The sequence below is a fragment of the Camponotus vicinus genome, unplaced genomic scaffold (assembly GCF_025532165.1).
Source record: "Camponotus vicinus isolate PSW18456_S1 unplaced genomic scaffold, iyCamVici1.0 SCAF_13, whole genome shotgun sequence".
Taxonomy (NCBI): Eukaryota; Metazoa; Arthropoda; class Insecta; order Hymenoptera; family Formicidae; genus Camponotus; species Camponotus vicinus.
The window spans coordinates 3320029-3335916 of NW_028141949.1; the positions used below are offsets into that span (position 1 = coordinate 3320029).

At 41.4% G+C, this 15888-nt stretch overlaps 1 protein-coding gene and 1 long non-coding RNA gene across 2 annotated transcripts in view; one reads left to right on the top strand and one right to left on the bottom strand.

Annotated features, from left to right (window-relative positions):
* Bbg (PDZ domain-containing protein big bang) overlaps window positions 1-9164 on the bottom strand; it is a 39486-nt gene extending 30322 nt beyond the window's left edge. The window contains exons 1-4 of the mRNA XM_083087224.1: window positions 8781-9164; window positions 4666-5090; window positions 3367-3798; window positions 1541-3243 (exon numbers count right to left, since the gene is read on the bottom strand). Coding sequence (XP_082943350.1) covers window positions 1541-3243; window positions 3367-3798; window positions 4666-5019 — 2489 coding nt within the window. The 5' untranslated portion in view covers window positions 5020-5090; window positions 8781-9164. The remainder of the gene's footprint in view (window positions 1-1540; window positions 3244-3366; window positions 3799-4665; window positions 5091-8780) is intronic.
* The window catches only part of LOC145964469 (uncharacterized), a 49893-nt gene that overhangs the window by 3193 nt on the left and 30812 nt on the right, over window positions 1-15888 (top strand). The window lies entirely within an intron of this gene.

Here is a 15888-nt window from a genome sequence, read left to right on the forward strand (position 1 = left end):
CTTTGTATTTTATCCTTCGTTACATTTCGCCCATGATATAAAAAGATAAAAAATTCTAAACTCCATAACAAATAATTAATGATATAACCCGTTATATTTTATTAACGTCGGAGAGATCTATTGAGAGCTTTAATAAGCGGCAATCGCTATTCAGACAAGTTTAAAAAAGGTGATTGCAACGTCATGCAAAGAAGGAGAGATTGCTGTTCGAAGCAATAAGCAAATGTCGAGCATTTGCATGGAGGCGTTCACCTCCGTGGGACGGCCGAGTCAAACGACTCGGTTCGATTCCCAGTAATCGACAGCCCTCTTTCCTATTCTTAGAACGGTCAATTAACCTTTTCTCCACATGCCGCGGCAGGTAATCCGGGTAACCCACGAGGAAAGTGAATTAATTTCTTTTAGAGATTTATTTGCGCGCGGCGCTGCATCGCAACGGCTTCTACAGTCGTATATTTCTCGACACAATTCCCAGCGATTCATCTCGCTGTACTTTGCTCAAGCAAATAAGCGGAATTATCCTGATTAGCTCTGTACACAACTGTAATTGCTATTCGTATTGCACATTAATATCGAGAGGAGTCTAAGATGCAATGCATGGAGAAAGTGGAGATATAAATCTCGAATGTTATATTATGATTTTCTCTCTTTCATATAATATATTTTAAGAAAAAAAATAAAAAAGACAGTAATCATTTCCAACAGTTTAATTAAATAAGATTTCAACTTTGATATGTGCTGTTTTATTCGCTAAAAGAAACTATTCTGATGTTATAATATGACGTATTGGAGATTTTATTGTAATCAAGATTAAATATGTTAAAATTTTTAAATGTATTTATTAATATCGATTACAATTAACAACATATTTATGATTAAATATGAATAGTTTATTACGATTATTATGAATTAAATTGCTAAAAATTTATATTAAATATTTTTAATATATTTATTTAAATTTTAGAGTTTTTCAGACTGCTGAGTAATATATATTGACATTTGATGTTAACATTGACAAATTCAAAATGATGAAATTATTAACAAAGTGTCAAAATTAAAAACAACTATCAGATTTTTACCAACTTTGTCATTTAGAATTTCTGAATTGTAATGAGCGTAATTAGTTAGATTTGTATTTAGCGATCTAGAAGAAACGACTTTAAATTTGAATAAATATATTGAAAAATATTCGATAGATTTTTTTAATGATTTAATTCACAATTTTTTACAATATACATTGATGTCGTATTTTTTAATTATCTTATTAATTGTAATTAAATTTTTTGGTGCGAGTTTAAAGTTATAATAATATACTTAATTACTTTTATGATTGCAATAAAACTTCTCCAATATGTCGATGTATATAATACTATGATAGCTATAATACTGTAAAATAGCTTTTGCAACAACTGAAAATTTCTCAAAAATGCGATAAAAAATTTATAGGGGATGATTATCCTGTTTTTCTTGCATTTAAAAAACTTAATAAATCGAGTAATATTTTCTATTGAAAGATTGGAATTTATAATTGTAAACTCACGCGTTCACATACTCCAAGGAAGTCTCTTCCTCTTCGCCGATAGTGGCGAGATTGCTTTGCCAGTAATAATCGCCGTCATCGCTTTCATCGGATGTGTCTCCTTCTTCCACAACTTCCTCCAGCATGCGATTCACATCCGGATTTTTCATATCATCGTTTATCTCGTCCAATGATCGATACGTTTCGTCATCCTCGCTCTCTCGCAGCACAGAATTATCGATCGATAAAGTATCTTCTAACGGAAATGCTTCCTTGAAAATATCCTCGTCATCATTTGTCTGAATTCCTTCTCGATAAAGATTTTCCGAGTCAAGATGTTTTTCCTCTTCGTTATTTGATTCGTCAACGCGTTTATCTGTCAGCTCTAAACTCGAATTTTGTTCCGTCGAAATTCCATTCAAATTATTCATAGATTGGGATTGATCTTGTTTGTTTCTATCTGCTACTTTATCCTTAATTCCATTCTGTTCGCAATTCGTCGTTTCCGAAATGCTATTTGGTTCATGCCTTGCGATTTTCTCCTTCTGATTCAACTGCAAACCTTTGGCCATCCTGATTTCGATAATTTCAAGTACTTTGTTCGTGTGTGTATCTTCACTAGAACTTGCAGTTTTGACTTTCTCATCGGCAAGGTAAACGTTCTTTGCATTAGATTCTCTGTCGCTGTTTACATTTGAATTTTCGAATCCCTCAGTTGAAATTTCAGTTGAATTTTGGAAAACGTTATTTTTGTTTAACGAGTCGCATAATCCTGGTTTAACGCACTCTGCGCTCTTGACTTGCGAAACATCTTCCTTCTCCGTTAGATGATTCGACTCGATTGATGGTGAAGATTTGATCTCTCTTCGTGGCGTTATAATCGGTGGTGGAGGTGGCGGAGGAGGCCTTTTCCGCCTAGCCTTAACGTCTTTTCTCGGTAGCGGTTTCGGCGGTAACAAAGGAGCTTCCGAAGGTTCCTTCTCGGGCGAGACGGGCACCGTTTCTGAGATTCGCGCGTCGTTTCCAGATTCGCTCGTTTGATTCACGCAAATCCTATTAACGTGATTTCTAGCCGGCAACGGTGGCGGCGACGATCTGATACCGTTGCTTCTTTCCGTGCCAGAAACGCGCATCTCCTCATGGACGCTGCCGTTGACGCGCTCCACGAGTTCCACATCATCCTTAATTGGCCTGAAATGCGTCGTCGAGTCGGCGGCCAAGTCGGCCGTGTAGAAGAGATCCGGCCTGGCCTCGTGTCCGTAACTCAACGGGGCGTCCTGAAAACTGAGAGGCGGCTGAAGGGTGATGGTTTCCTCGATTAGCACCGTGTTCGGCGCGACTACCGCCGTGATACGCTCGACTTCGCCCCGCGACTCTACGTGCGTCACCGCCTCGGAATTGGCGAGACGACGTAGCAGGTAATCGGGCGGATTCGAAAAGTCCCTCTCGAGCATCTCGAGTGGACAGATCGCTCGCGACAACAGAACGTCCCGATCGGACGACGATCGCTCGGGGTCTCGATCGACGCCCGCGAGTTCGCTCGGCTGTTCGGAGCCGGTGGTCGACGCCGTGGACGTCGTGGAGATGGTCGACACGCGATCGGACATCGTCGAGAATCTATCCATCACGGTGGACATGGAGCTGCCAGTGTCATCGGACGTGCTGCCGTGCGTAGAGCCGCATTGCGATCGCGCGTCCAGATAAACCATCGCTTCCGGCGGTTCCTAGAAGGACAAACATCTGTTTTCAGTCAAAGGAAGAAGGAATCTTTTTATATCTTTTATATAATCTTTTAATTCAGTTTTTACTTTTGAATTTTAAATTATTTTCTTATTCGCGATTACAACCTGCTTCGATTTCGTAAACTCCGGCGAGCGGTTCTTCGGTGATTCCTTCGAGATCTCTTGATGCGATGATCCGTTGACGCTTCTCGGCGAGGACTCGCAACTCTCGTACGAGCTTACTTTCGTCACGCTTCCGGTCTGCGAAGCCGGCGATTTCGGGCTGTCCCACGATTTCTTGACGGGACTAGGGTTCGCTTCGCCGTCTGCGGGTCCTCGTGGCTGTCTCAGCTTCCGCGGTGGTACCGGCGGGGGTGCCGCGGGTAGTTCCGGCGGCACTTTGTTCCTCTCGATTTTTCTCTCGGCGCTCACCACTTCGGGTCTGAGAGCGCCGCGGCATCTCACCATCAGCCTGATGACCAATTGCGACTCCTTCAGCCTCCTTACACAATCCAATCGGGTCATGTGTGTCACCGGTACACTGTCGATCGAAAGTACCTACGAAATAGATGAGTCTTATTATTGCCTGCAAATAATTTGCAATGTAAACAAGCAACGGAGATGAGAGGGAAGCATTCTTGAGAGTTATTACGCAGGAAGTAGGTCTTGAAAATCATATAGATGACAGAGTGCATCGTGGGAACCGGAGGAAGAGTGTATTTACAATTTGTTTCGCTGTTCCACAAAATGTAAATACACATGCTAGACGCATACTATTCCCACAATTAATATTATAATAAATGCTATATAAATACTAATATTCCCACAATTTGCGACCTTAATTTTAAACACGGCGGACACTCTGTACGATGCGATTAAAGTCAATCTTTTTCTCGGCGAAAAATATGTCAGGGCACGTAAATTTGAGAAAGATTTTCTTTCCTTTCTCTCCTTTTCTCATCCATTCAAGCTGACATTACGCCACAGGTGCAGGCGCGTCGCGGCCCGATGCGTGCGAATAATTGCACGTCAGTCATTACACCGATTCATTGAAATATCAGCAGGAATCTAGCGGCTAGTCATTGTGATCCTTATCCATTGCAAGAGGGAACTTGTCGGTTCCGTAATTGAAAGCGACACGTAATGACGCGCGATAGATTTCACGTACCGTTAAGATTGAATGAAATCATACATGTTCATGAATGCTACTTTCTTGAATTCGTTATACGCGTGTTACGGCACGAAATATCATATCAGCGAAAGCGGTCGATGTTATTAGCCTCTCGTTAACGCGAGAGAAACAAGATTAAGAAAGCTTTACTCGCGCGTATCTAACAGCTTTTCTCTCGGAAAAATAAATATAGGAAGATCGAAAGTAAGAGAAAAAAAAAAATATCCAGCACTTTTCTCGGAATATATTATTACCTCGTCTCCCTCGCCTAGAGCGCCCCACGAACACTTGGCTCTGCTGGCCGGACTCTGCTCCGCGCAGCTTTGCACGAACAGTCTCCTGACCCTCTCGGACGTCTTATTTCCGCCCTCGAATTTGAGTCCGAAACCGAGACGTTCCCCGGGCAGTCTGAAAACCTCGACCTCCTCCTCGAGATGCCCGTCCATCCCGTTCGTCGCTCCGTTCTTGCTCGACACCGATGACTCTCCGGCATCGCTCTTCTTCTCGTTGCCGATCGACAGAACGGTCACGAAATTCTCCGACGTCGGCTGACTGCCGACGCTGACCACCGTCACAAAGTCCTCCGTTGTGGCCTTGGCTACGTCCATTTTTCGAATCGATTTTAATTCATGGCGCAAGCTCGTCGATTTTTACGCTCCGCTGGAATGCCGGCCACTCCCTGAAAACAGGTCAAATCATTGTAGACAATTCTATGGCGTAATCGGGAGACAGGTTTCTTTTATAGGCGCGAAACCTGTTTAAGTTTACATATCTCGTGAGGAATTACTTTTAGATCTATGTATAGAAAACTAACAAAACACTCGATATAGTCGTCTATCGTCGCGAGGGTAAAAACGCTTCGCTATGAGAGGATTTCCAACGTTTCTTCCCGAGGCTTCTCAGACGTCTTGTACTTTCTAGTTATATCCATTTACTCTCGAAACACGCGACATCGTTCATCGGCGGACATTAGATATCAGCCGACAGACAAATCGTGTCACATAACGCCGAGGATCGCGGACGATCGTTAAGCGATCTCGAGACTGCATACCGGCGTTAGTCGCGTGACCAACTTAATACGGAACTTTCGTGTTTCTTGTCGTACCTGCCCGTTTTACTAATCGCGCTATTACGCATAGATAGCGGCGGAGCGAATTATAAACAAGCAGGACACGTGTCGCTATAAATTATACTCCACGCGAAGCGAAGTATTTTGTATACTCGGCGAGATGCGCTAACTGTAAGCTGTATTCTGTTATGCTTGACATTTTGTTTCGCCGCGGCTGACCTTCACTCGTGGCCATCGCTTCGCTTCATTCTGCGCCAGATATTTTGAAGATCATAAATATATCAGCGACGGTTGCTCTCTCCTTCTCTTGTAAATAATTTGTAATCGATATTAAATTTTTAAATTGTCGAATATTAACATCTTTAAAGATTTCTCAATCGAATAGCTTTCCTTGCCTGCTTTTACTTCATGTGTCAGATATGCAAACCGGTAAATTAGAGAGATCAATTTCCCACGTCGACAACTTTTTTTCTCGACGCGATTCTCCGCGGTTGTCATAAACGTTCTTTGAAGAAGACCCTCCGAGTTAATCCCGGCTAATAAATCTCTTTCCTTATTTTTCTCCCGCGGGCAGGTGAACAACGCCGCCTCCATCCGTTTTCACTCATCAGTACCCCGATAATTTAAACGATATGTATACCATCCGTCGTCGTGAAAGTATGTCCGCTTCCACTCGAAGGAACATCGTGCACAGCCTCCCGTCGTCTGTATCACCTCTGATCTCGGCAGAATGTGAGAAGTAGAAAGTAGATTGACCCGCGAGGTCACTGTCGAGCAATCAGCTGATCGCGAAGATTCCTCCGACGATCGCGGAATGTATGTGTTTCACATTCGTGCACGTTTCTCATCTCTTTTGTACGAGAAAAGAGAATTAATGTTGGTACTAAAAATTTAATAACGATACAAATTATCCATGATGGAGCAAAATGTGTACTACTGTACACGAGATAACAGTACAGCCAGTTCCATTAAAGCCAATGACATTCGGTAAATGAATATACTCGAAGAAGGTTCCACGCGACCGCTCGAAATTAATCGAGCGCATCGACGACAATTTCCTACGTCACATTGCAGCTTTAAAATTAGTTTACTTGTCGGAAGCGTGAGTTGGTTTATTCTTACAAATTATTTGCGCATTGATCTTGCATTCGCGATCGTCGACGATATTTTACGTCTTTCGCCATATCGTGTCGTACGGTGACCTGATATATACATCCTTCTCTTTACGTTGCTTCAAGTAAGACGCGTATTTAATCGATAATTTCGCTTCGCGCCGATAGAGATCTGACGATGGATTTAAATCAGCGTCGAAAATCACGGAGGCAGATGAAGCATAAAAATTTCAGAGTAGGCAGACTGTAGGGAGATCTATGGAGCCGTACAAGTGCGTGTAACGGAATTCGTAGCCGCAGGCCGATCGACACATTCTCGATATGCCGCTGCCGCGTTGGTTCTCCAACGAGCGTGGGCAAACTTTGAAACCTCGTAAAAATATCGCTGAACCGCGATTCCCAAACACGTCCAATCAGGCTTCGCAGTGACGTCAGTTTAATCCTTGATCCTATATACTCGACAATATATCCCGTAAAAATATAACAAGCTTTCGCGACACTTTGCGAGGAAGAATCAAAGAGAGAAATACAATCGTGCGCTTTCCTCTCCTAATTAATACATTCCATTCGCTCGCGCGTGGGAAAGGATTTACATGCAACTATAATTATTATGACCACGCGGTAAGCCTTCGATATAATGAGTCGGATGCACGTGAGGCCCGTCGCGATACGACGGGGTTAATGTCGTACAAGCCTGAATCGCTCGCGCGTAACGTCGTACCGATGTTAAACGTTAATTGAAATAATCAAACTCGACGGGAGCGCGAATGCTTTAACGGAGATGCAAATTGCACGAATCTAAGAAGTCACGCGCGAACGCATTATTCCGCGAATGTTACGCGTGGAAATGTTTGCGCTCTAAATGGGATTGTACGCGCCTTCGGAATTCCGCATTTTCCCAGCGGTATAAACGTGACGCCGCAATGCACCGCATTATGCAACAACTGGTTGGCGCTCGCCGCCCGACACGCTTTGTGAATTTTGACAACGTGTTCCATTCATTATTTGAGTCCCTCATCCCGCTGGGATAGGACCAGCTGATCCCTGAAACGATGATCAATTTCGACGCGTACCCCAAGAGGAGGATGCAATAAATCGCGATTTATGCGTGGCAAGAAGACGCATGTTTACTTTAAGCAGACGATTTAATAGCGAGAAGAGATGTGCAATCGTCGAAAAAGATCCGACCAAAGTTTTTGTCCATAAAACGTCTCGTGACGATTCTCGATTATATCTTTTTATCGTAAATATTTTGACAATATGCACTCCGACGAGGTGTTATCTCATTGAAAATATCTTCAAAGTTAATATTATTTTTAATATTTTCTTTCACACTCGCATATTATCCCAGAAATCCTCGCCTCGGTGTTGAAACGCTCGTTTCTCCCTTTATACTTCGATCGACGGATAATCACGTTCAGCGCGTGCATAATAATTTCTTTTGCAACGCACGCTTCCTACCCGGAGCGATATGCACGCGGTTGAAACTTTCACGAAATTGAGAATAATTATTTATGCATAAGGGAATGTACCGTGCAAGCAAAAAATTACGAAGAACACCGCCGTAAACCTACATTTTGAAACTGGTTTCGAGAGGTCTTTTTTAATTACAATGGAAATTTGGAATCTTTCGTTCTCTTAGTTGGGCAGAAAGATCGTTTCAAAGCTAATCGCTTTTGTCTAATTTGAACAAAATCTTGATTAGAAAATTATTAGAAATGTCCAACGCAATTTAATATTTCTAGGATGATATATCGAAGCTATATAATATACACATATAACATTAAATGGATTAAATTAACATTTTTTTGATAACAAGTATTATGTCTTTTGAATAGCATATACATTTTAGAGAGATGAAATATAATATTTCCAAATATATATACATTTCCACGCATTAGTAAGTGTTAATGTAATCGTCAATGTTATAAATGATGAAAAATTGAATGCTAATGTAGTTTTTTAGTATATATAGCTTTGTAGATTCTTCTTCTATAGCTATCGTTTCGTATTTCGCTTACATGCATTTTTGAAATGCTTCGCACTTTCTTCAAAGTCTAGTTCACTACCGACAAATCAGGCAAGAAAAAAGAATTAGAATTTATTCTTGATATTATGACGATTTCTTTCATTTTCTCGCAATCCCTCGCAATTTTCTAAATGTTAATCATCTATCACGTGTACGTACCATTCATCTGTCACTCGTGAGCATTGCATAAATCTGTCGTCGCCGCTCGTTCGTACTGTAATACCCTCTGTATCAGATCGATCTGAGATTTCTTTAATCCTTCTTTTCACACTCTTCTAACAATCTATATCCACGCGTTCCAGCGAAATCCAGCGAAATTTTCTCGAGAACGCGATGAACCGCTCTATCTCACCGTCTCGCATCGACTGTTGATCGACCGCGGATGCATCCAAGTATTTCGGAGTCGGCAGGCGGTAGCCCCGGTGAACGAACGCGTTCGCGTGGCTTGCGTGGCGATCGCTGGTGCGGAATCACGTGGCAACGAGGCGGCGACACGCGGCGGAAGATCGACGTGCATTCGGGACACCGCACCGTGCCGGACTGATGAGCCGCTCGGTGAGGCTGACTTTCTTCCGCGCCGCGAGTTGCCCCTTTGATTACGAACCGTCCCTCGAACGTCCCTCTTTTTCTCTCGCTCGCTCCATAGTCCATGCACCTCGGGCATTCCGTGGTCTTCTCTTCTCTCTCTCTCTCTCTCTCTTGCCCACCTCGGCGCGTTCCATCCCACTCGCGCGCATTCCCTTCTCTCGCTCTCCCGCTCTTTCTCCCCGTCAGGTCGCCAATCTCCTTTACAGCGACCGTTCCTCCATCCTCTCGCTCCGGGTGTACCACTCCTTTCCTCAGTAATGTCGTCGACGTGCCGAACTGATCTTACGAGATTCTACCTGCGTCCCATATTATCTGCCGGACTTTCAACAAGACGGTCAAACTTGAACCGAGAGAAAATCGCTCGAAGGAATTTTTTACGAATCCAACATTCGGAGAGCGTCCTCGGATATTGTATAAGCCGGTCAACCTGCACAGAGTTTTACGAGAGAACATCCCCCGATGCAATATTTGCGAGCACGCGGGTATCTTTATATCGCGCGACATTTCGCGAATACGTATTTTAATTTTCGATCGACGAGCCGTCCCTCGTGTCCTAGCTCATCGCGTATGTAATTTGCCTCGCATCAGCGACGACGGAGCTTCGATCCTACGCGAGATTCCGCACGGTGCACAATGTCCCATATTATCCACGGACTTTCCATAACGATTAGCCAGGAGAAAAGTGCCGGCGGCGGCGAGCTCTCGTATACGCCTTCTCTCCGTGTGTATTATACTTTCCTACTTTGCGTCACGGAACGATCTTTCTCAGCCTGGATGTTACCTCGACGCGTCTAATAAATCTCAAACTCCCGCACGCATTTGGGCCACATACATGTAAATTTGTTCTTTAGACCAATGCAGATTCTTATCATCCTAATCCTTATTCGTGACCCGCTGAAAGTTCGTACAAAATAGTAAGAATCAGTTCCTTTTAGAAAACTACCGATTTATGATGATAGAATATAAATAGAAAGTACTTTAACATATGTCAAGTTTCTGCACTTTTCACAACGCTATCTTATTAGTGACATTAATAGCTTTGTAAAAATATAAAATGACATTTAAAATCTTTTGGCGATTACTAAAAGTGTCATGATTTTTTGACAATATTATATCAAGATCCAAAAAAGAAGGATTTTTCTTAAATTAAATGTGAAGGTAAAAGAATTAACGAAACATATTTTTTAAAAATACAATTAAATAAAATATACAAAGCAGCAATTCGTAATCTTATCCCTATTTATATCGTACAAAGTTTTCAAAACAATCGGTTACGAATTAGGGATGCAGATAGTCGTTTCCGTAGCCGTTTCGATTACGAGGAGAGAGCTGACAGGAAAGGAGAGAAGGCTACTCCAGTTACGTCAATAACGTATTTGAACGCGATATATCGTGCGAGTGGTAATCGCGCCATAAACGCCTCGGACATATCGCCATCGCTTCGCGGGAAACGATAATGACCGGCTTTGACTTCACAATTTCTTGCCGTAGATATGAACTCGGAATCGACATACGAAATAGAAATATACAATACTTGACGGAAATATGTTCCAGAATCGCAAAAATTCTTAAACGGTAAACGAACTCCGATGATATCTCATCACTCGCAATGACGCGAGGTGACGCGTCGCGGAATCACGTGCGATGAGAAAATTAACTCTGGGAAAAAGGAGGCTTACTCCAGTTACGTCGATCCGCCTCTCTCGCCTCGATGTACCTCGCGGCCGTAATCTCGTCAGACGTGTCGGACATGCGGTAATGTCTCGTTTTGCGAAACCGCGAGACTCGGGTAACAGAGAAGCAAGGAGTACAAGTGTGAATCTGTCCGCGGGAATCATATTGAATGCCATCTTCTTTCCCACCGGTGACGATAAGCCGCGCTATAAGAGCACTTTCGCTTCGTTGGATCGTGCGAGCGCCAAGAAAATATGCGGGTGCGAATGCCGGAAATTCACCAATATAGCACGATGCATATGTAGGTGAAAATAGATGTAGGAGAGAAGAGGAGAGAATCGCTGACTGTACAGTCAACCTAAAACGCGATATTTCTTAAATATTTTCTTTTCATTTCAGAAGATAAAATTGTGACGTTTTTGAGATAATTTTGTTATTAACGTGACATTATTTTATATCGCATCTTCTCTAATGACGCTTATAAAATTTTCGGACATGCACAGCAATAGATCGATGTACCTGAAATATTTGTAAAAATTGCGAGTATCCTTTCTCGCGGAATCGCATAGCGAAACGATCTGCGGACGAACTGATCACGCGAGAGAGAAAAAGAGAAAAAAAAAGAAAGAGAGAGAGGAACCGAGAAGTTCCTGCCAACGTTTCGTCGAACGAGGAGTAACGGCTGCAAGCCTGTTGTAGCGCGTTTTAACGGTATATTTCCATCGTGTCGGAGATCTGGGTTGCTGGAACGAGTGCCGCTGCAAACGCATACGCGTTTTGGTTTCTCGCGCCGACAATAAAATTATAGCCCAAGACGGCGTTTTTTCCTTAGTTTCTATGCACCAAGCGTGAACAGCTTATCGCCCTGCTGGTTGGAAAATCTTTCACGCAACTTTCCATTTATACGAACGATAAGAGAAATAATTAATATTTTCACACAGGAGATACATCGTGATTTATCCGGGAAAGTTATTTTTACGTTTTACACTCATCTATCAGTTTCTTATTTTGGAAAAACGAAAATATAAATCTTGAATTGAAACATTTTCTTACACCGTAATAGGAAAACGTGAAACTCTCGTGATGCAACGAAGAGAAAAAAAAGACTATCTACTTTACAAATAAGGGACACGCTAACGAACGGTCGGTCTCGTGACCGTAAAATCGCGGCGACATGCGTTCACGCACGAGCGCGTGAAATCGCGCATATACGATAGAAAATCGGCGACTTTGATCGGGCGGTGGTCGCGAGCGTGACGAATTCGGTCGTTTAACGGCACGGTGATCGCGATTCTACCGAGGAATCATTTGATAGAACTGATGGATCGCGACTTTACGTGGCTCTCGTAACGAGAAGCCACGTAGAGCGCGTGTAGAGAGAACGGTGCAACGGGGCCAAGAATTTCATCCGATAAACTCGGCGGAGATACTTAAAAAGGGGCGTATTATCGTCGTGCCGCGAAAAGAATTACGAACCTAACGTTGCGGACCTAGACCAGTCCGACTACTTTTTCCGACTCCGATCGGCGGCAACTGACCGTACCTAGGAGACCGTTCCTTGGGATTTTTATAAAAAGAATATATATTAAAAGTTCATAACATCGTATCTATATCATTTAAAAAATGGCCTTGCAACCACAGCAATAAATTTCTAGATGCAAAAACTTAACTGAGATAGATTAGCAAGTACTGTTATATCACATATATTTTACAGTTAATCAATCTAAATGACAGAGACTTTTTTATACTGAACTGTTAGTGAAATTTAAAAAAAAATCTTTCTATGATGCCATCCATGTTAAGATTAATACTACATGTGTTTGACTGTGGGGGACACACAGAAAAATCATTTCTCACAAAATTATTTTAACTATAGTATGATATCATAATTTTCATATTTATCTAACGTATTAATTAATATTTGGGACCTAAATTTGCCAGAAGGCATTACTAGAATTTGTTGCTATAAATTCCACATGCAAACAATGTTTTAACAGATACGAAAACAGCGATTAATTTTTATTGTGACACCTAGAAATCTACCTACATCAGCAAAACATTCTTTTGAGTGATCTTAACAGAAAGCTCTCGAGATTTTTTGCGTGCGCATCGGACTTTCTCGTTTTTGTGTAACTTCCTCGCTCGTGGAAGGAACGCGAGAGTCAGCAAAAGTCCACGGATTTCACCGAGGAATCCTCTCTTGCATCCTCTCCGATGTGTCTTGTAAGAGCGACGCTGTGCAACGTCTAAACGGAGGAGAGGTCTAGGAGAAGCCGCGACATGGACTTTCGTGAAAGCGAATGTTTTTTTCGCGATGATGACGGAGAGAATGAGAGATAGAGAGAGAGGTGAACGAGCGGCGATCGCCTCCAGCCTCCAAGTCAGGCGAGGCAGACAGGTATGCGGCAGGTGACTTTACGATCGCCTGCAGGTAGACAGACACCCCCTCGTGAAAGAGGACAACGTTCTCGACACGCCATTCCAAATCGTACCACTTCGCTTAGACGACGTCGACCGACTGCCGGTTAATAGGTCGCTGTTTTGTACTTCTTTCTGTCTCACACGTTTTTTTGTCCACGTCTTACATAGTCGAGAAAATTATTCGACATATTTCCTTCGATTTGCGTAAAAGTACGCACGTACTACAAATGCATCCCCAATAATTGTAATTAAAATTATCCTTTCAATTTTACGGATTTTTTTTCTTTCAATTTATTCTTCTTTTTCTCAGGATATAGGACTGCGAGATCGCGAAAGGAGAGAAAAGAGAGCAACAAATCGCTTCCGTAGAATCGTGCCACTTTGTGCCGCGTAATTACGATCGACGTCGATTAGCGGTTAATAGACCGGCATTTTAATCATTCGACTCGTATATAACTAGTGATCTCTTTGCCTAATTATTTATGTAATAGTAATGAATTGTATCGGGTAAGCGAAGCTCCGTAACGGTTCAGCGCTATTTTAATTGGACGTACGATGCGTAATCAGCGATAACGCAAAGTAGAAATATTATTACTCAACAAGTTGCGAAAAAAACTAGTCCGTTGCAACTTGAAACTGGAACTCGTATTTAAAAATAATAGATTACAGATATCTATGCAGTGTACAAAAATATAGATTACCAATCGATATACCTCTGCATTCGATATTCTGTAAAAGAAAAGTGTAAAATAATGCGTACGGGTGTGCATAAAATTTTTTATTCGATCACTCGAAAATGATCACTCGAAATATGGATCATCACGATTCACTTATGTGCATTCGGTGCATCGTCGACGGTCAGTAGAAAGTTTTCGACAACGTCGGTCGTATAACAAAACGTTCCTTTTGATTGGTCATATCGAAAGTTTGGCGAAGGAATGCGAGCGATCGAATAATTAGAGAGGCAGAGAGTCTATAATTTCCGCGATACAGAGACATGAAAGTGCCCCACGAAGTGAAACTTCCATTACGGCGCGAAATTTTCGGCAACCTCATTGCGGGGGTTAACAACCCTGAGATTTCACGCGGGACATCGAGTAGCGCGGCATGAAAATACACGCGGATGGAAGGGGGAAGTGAAGCGAAGGGGAAAAGCGTAATATGCAGTCGCTCATAGGTGATGGTTTATTTCTCCTTCCCTCCTTTTCTTCCTCTTCCTCCTTTCTTTTCTCTCTCTCTCTCTCTCTCTCTTTTTCCTCAACATCTTGGGAGTGTGATGACGAAGGCAAAAGGAGACGGGAGAGATAAACTTTGAGGAACAGGTAATAACGGCACCGCATCTTCAAATTGTCTTGCTTTACATACATGTATGTATCGTTAGAGTAATTAATATTTGATTCGCATCGTGATGTGAAAGCATCCGTCGCAGTGCGTCTACTTTATGCATGATTGTATTTATCGTAATAGAATATAAGTATGAGTTGGTCACATTTCATCGATTGCACGTGTACACGTGTTAATTGTTAATACGTCTAAATGTCACGCGAACCTTCTTGTGCACTTTTGAGTTTTCCCGAAATCTTTCAAGTGGCAAAGTGATAAAGAGATTCCCACTTTGTTAGTCTAGTTCTTCTTTCTCTATTTTTACGATGACCTAGGAAGGCCACTGTGTCAATAGCTTATTAATAAAAACATAAGTCAAAAAATATAATGGAAAAATTATATACTCCTGTTTACATTGCTTCCTGACTTAAACTCATCTTAACTGCTCGACTTATGATAATAAAAGGAAAACGGATTTTTTTCATTATTCTGTTTCAATAAAAATTTATTAGATATGATTGCAAAATCTTCCTTTGTGTAAGGAAAAAAATGCAAAAAATATAAAATATATTATTTTTTTATTGTGCTGTTTATCTAAATGTATACAATTATATATATCTATGTATTTACACATCTCTCTCTTATACTATATATTTTCAGATTTATCCATCTAGTATAATAGTAATGATCGAGATGCATGTAAAAAATCAATGTTGTTAAATTATAATAACTTTATGCATTAAACATGATTTAATAACATTTTAAAAGTTATTTTAGATAGAGTTATTAGAGATACTCTGCCTTACATATTTCAAGATCTAGTAAAAATATAGTAAAAAAATATTACTTTTTTCTCGATGTTTCTCTCGCATATTTATTTTTTTACATATCTCTACGGTGCGTAAAATCTAGTATACGCACTAGAGCCATTATTGTCCATGCAGTCGAATATTTCCGAAAAAATTAGGAACATAAGTGAGATTTTTTGTGTCAGTCATGATCTATAAAGCTTTATTCGCATTATTTGCGAACAGCCTATGGCCATGCCAACGATATTGATATGAAAACGATCCGATTGTCAATGTTACAAATATACACACATATATGTACACTTCTATCATATTACTTTTTAATGGCAGATTTTTTGGCTCTCAATTAATTTAATACTGACATCTAAACTGCTTTCATGAATGAGAATGTGAATACATATGTACAATATTACCTCTCACAATCATTTTTAATTACCTTAGAAAACAATTTT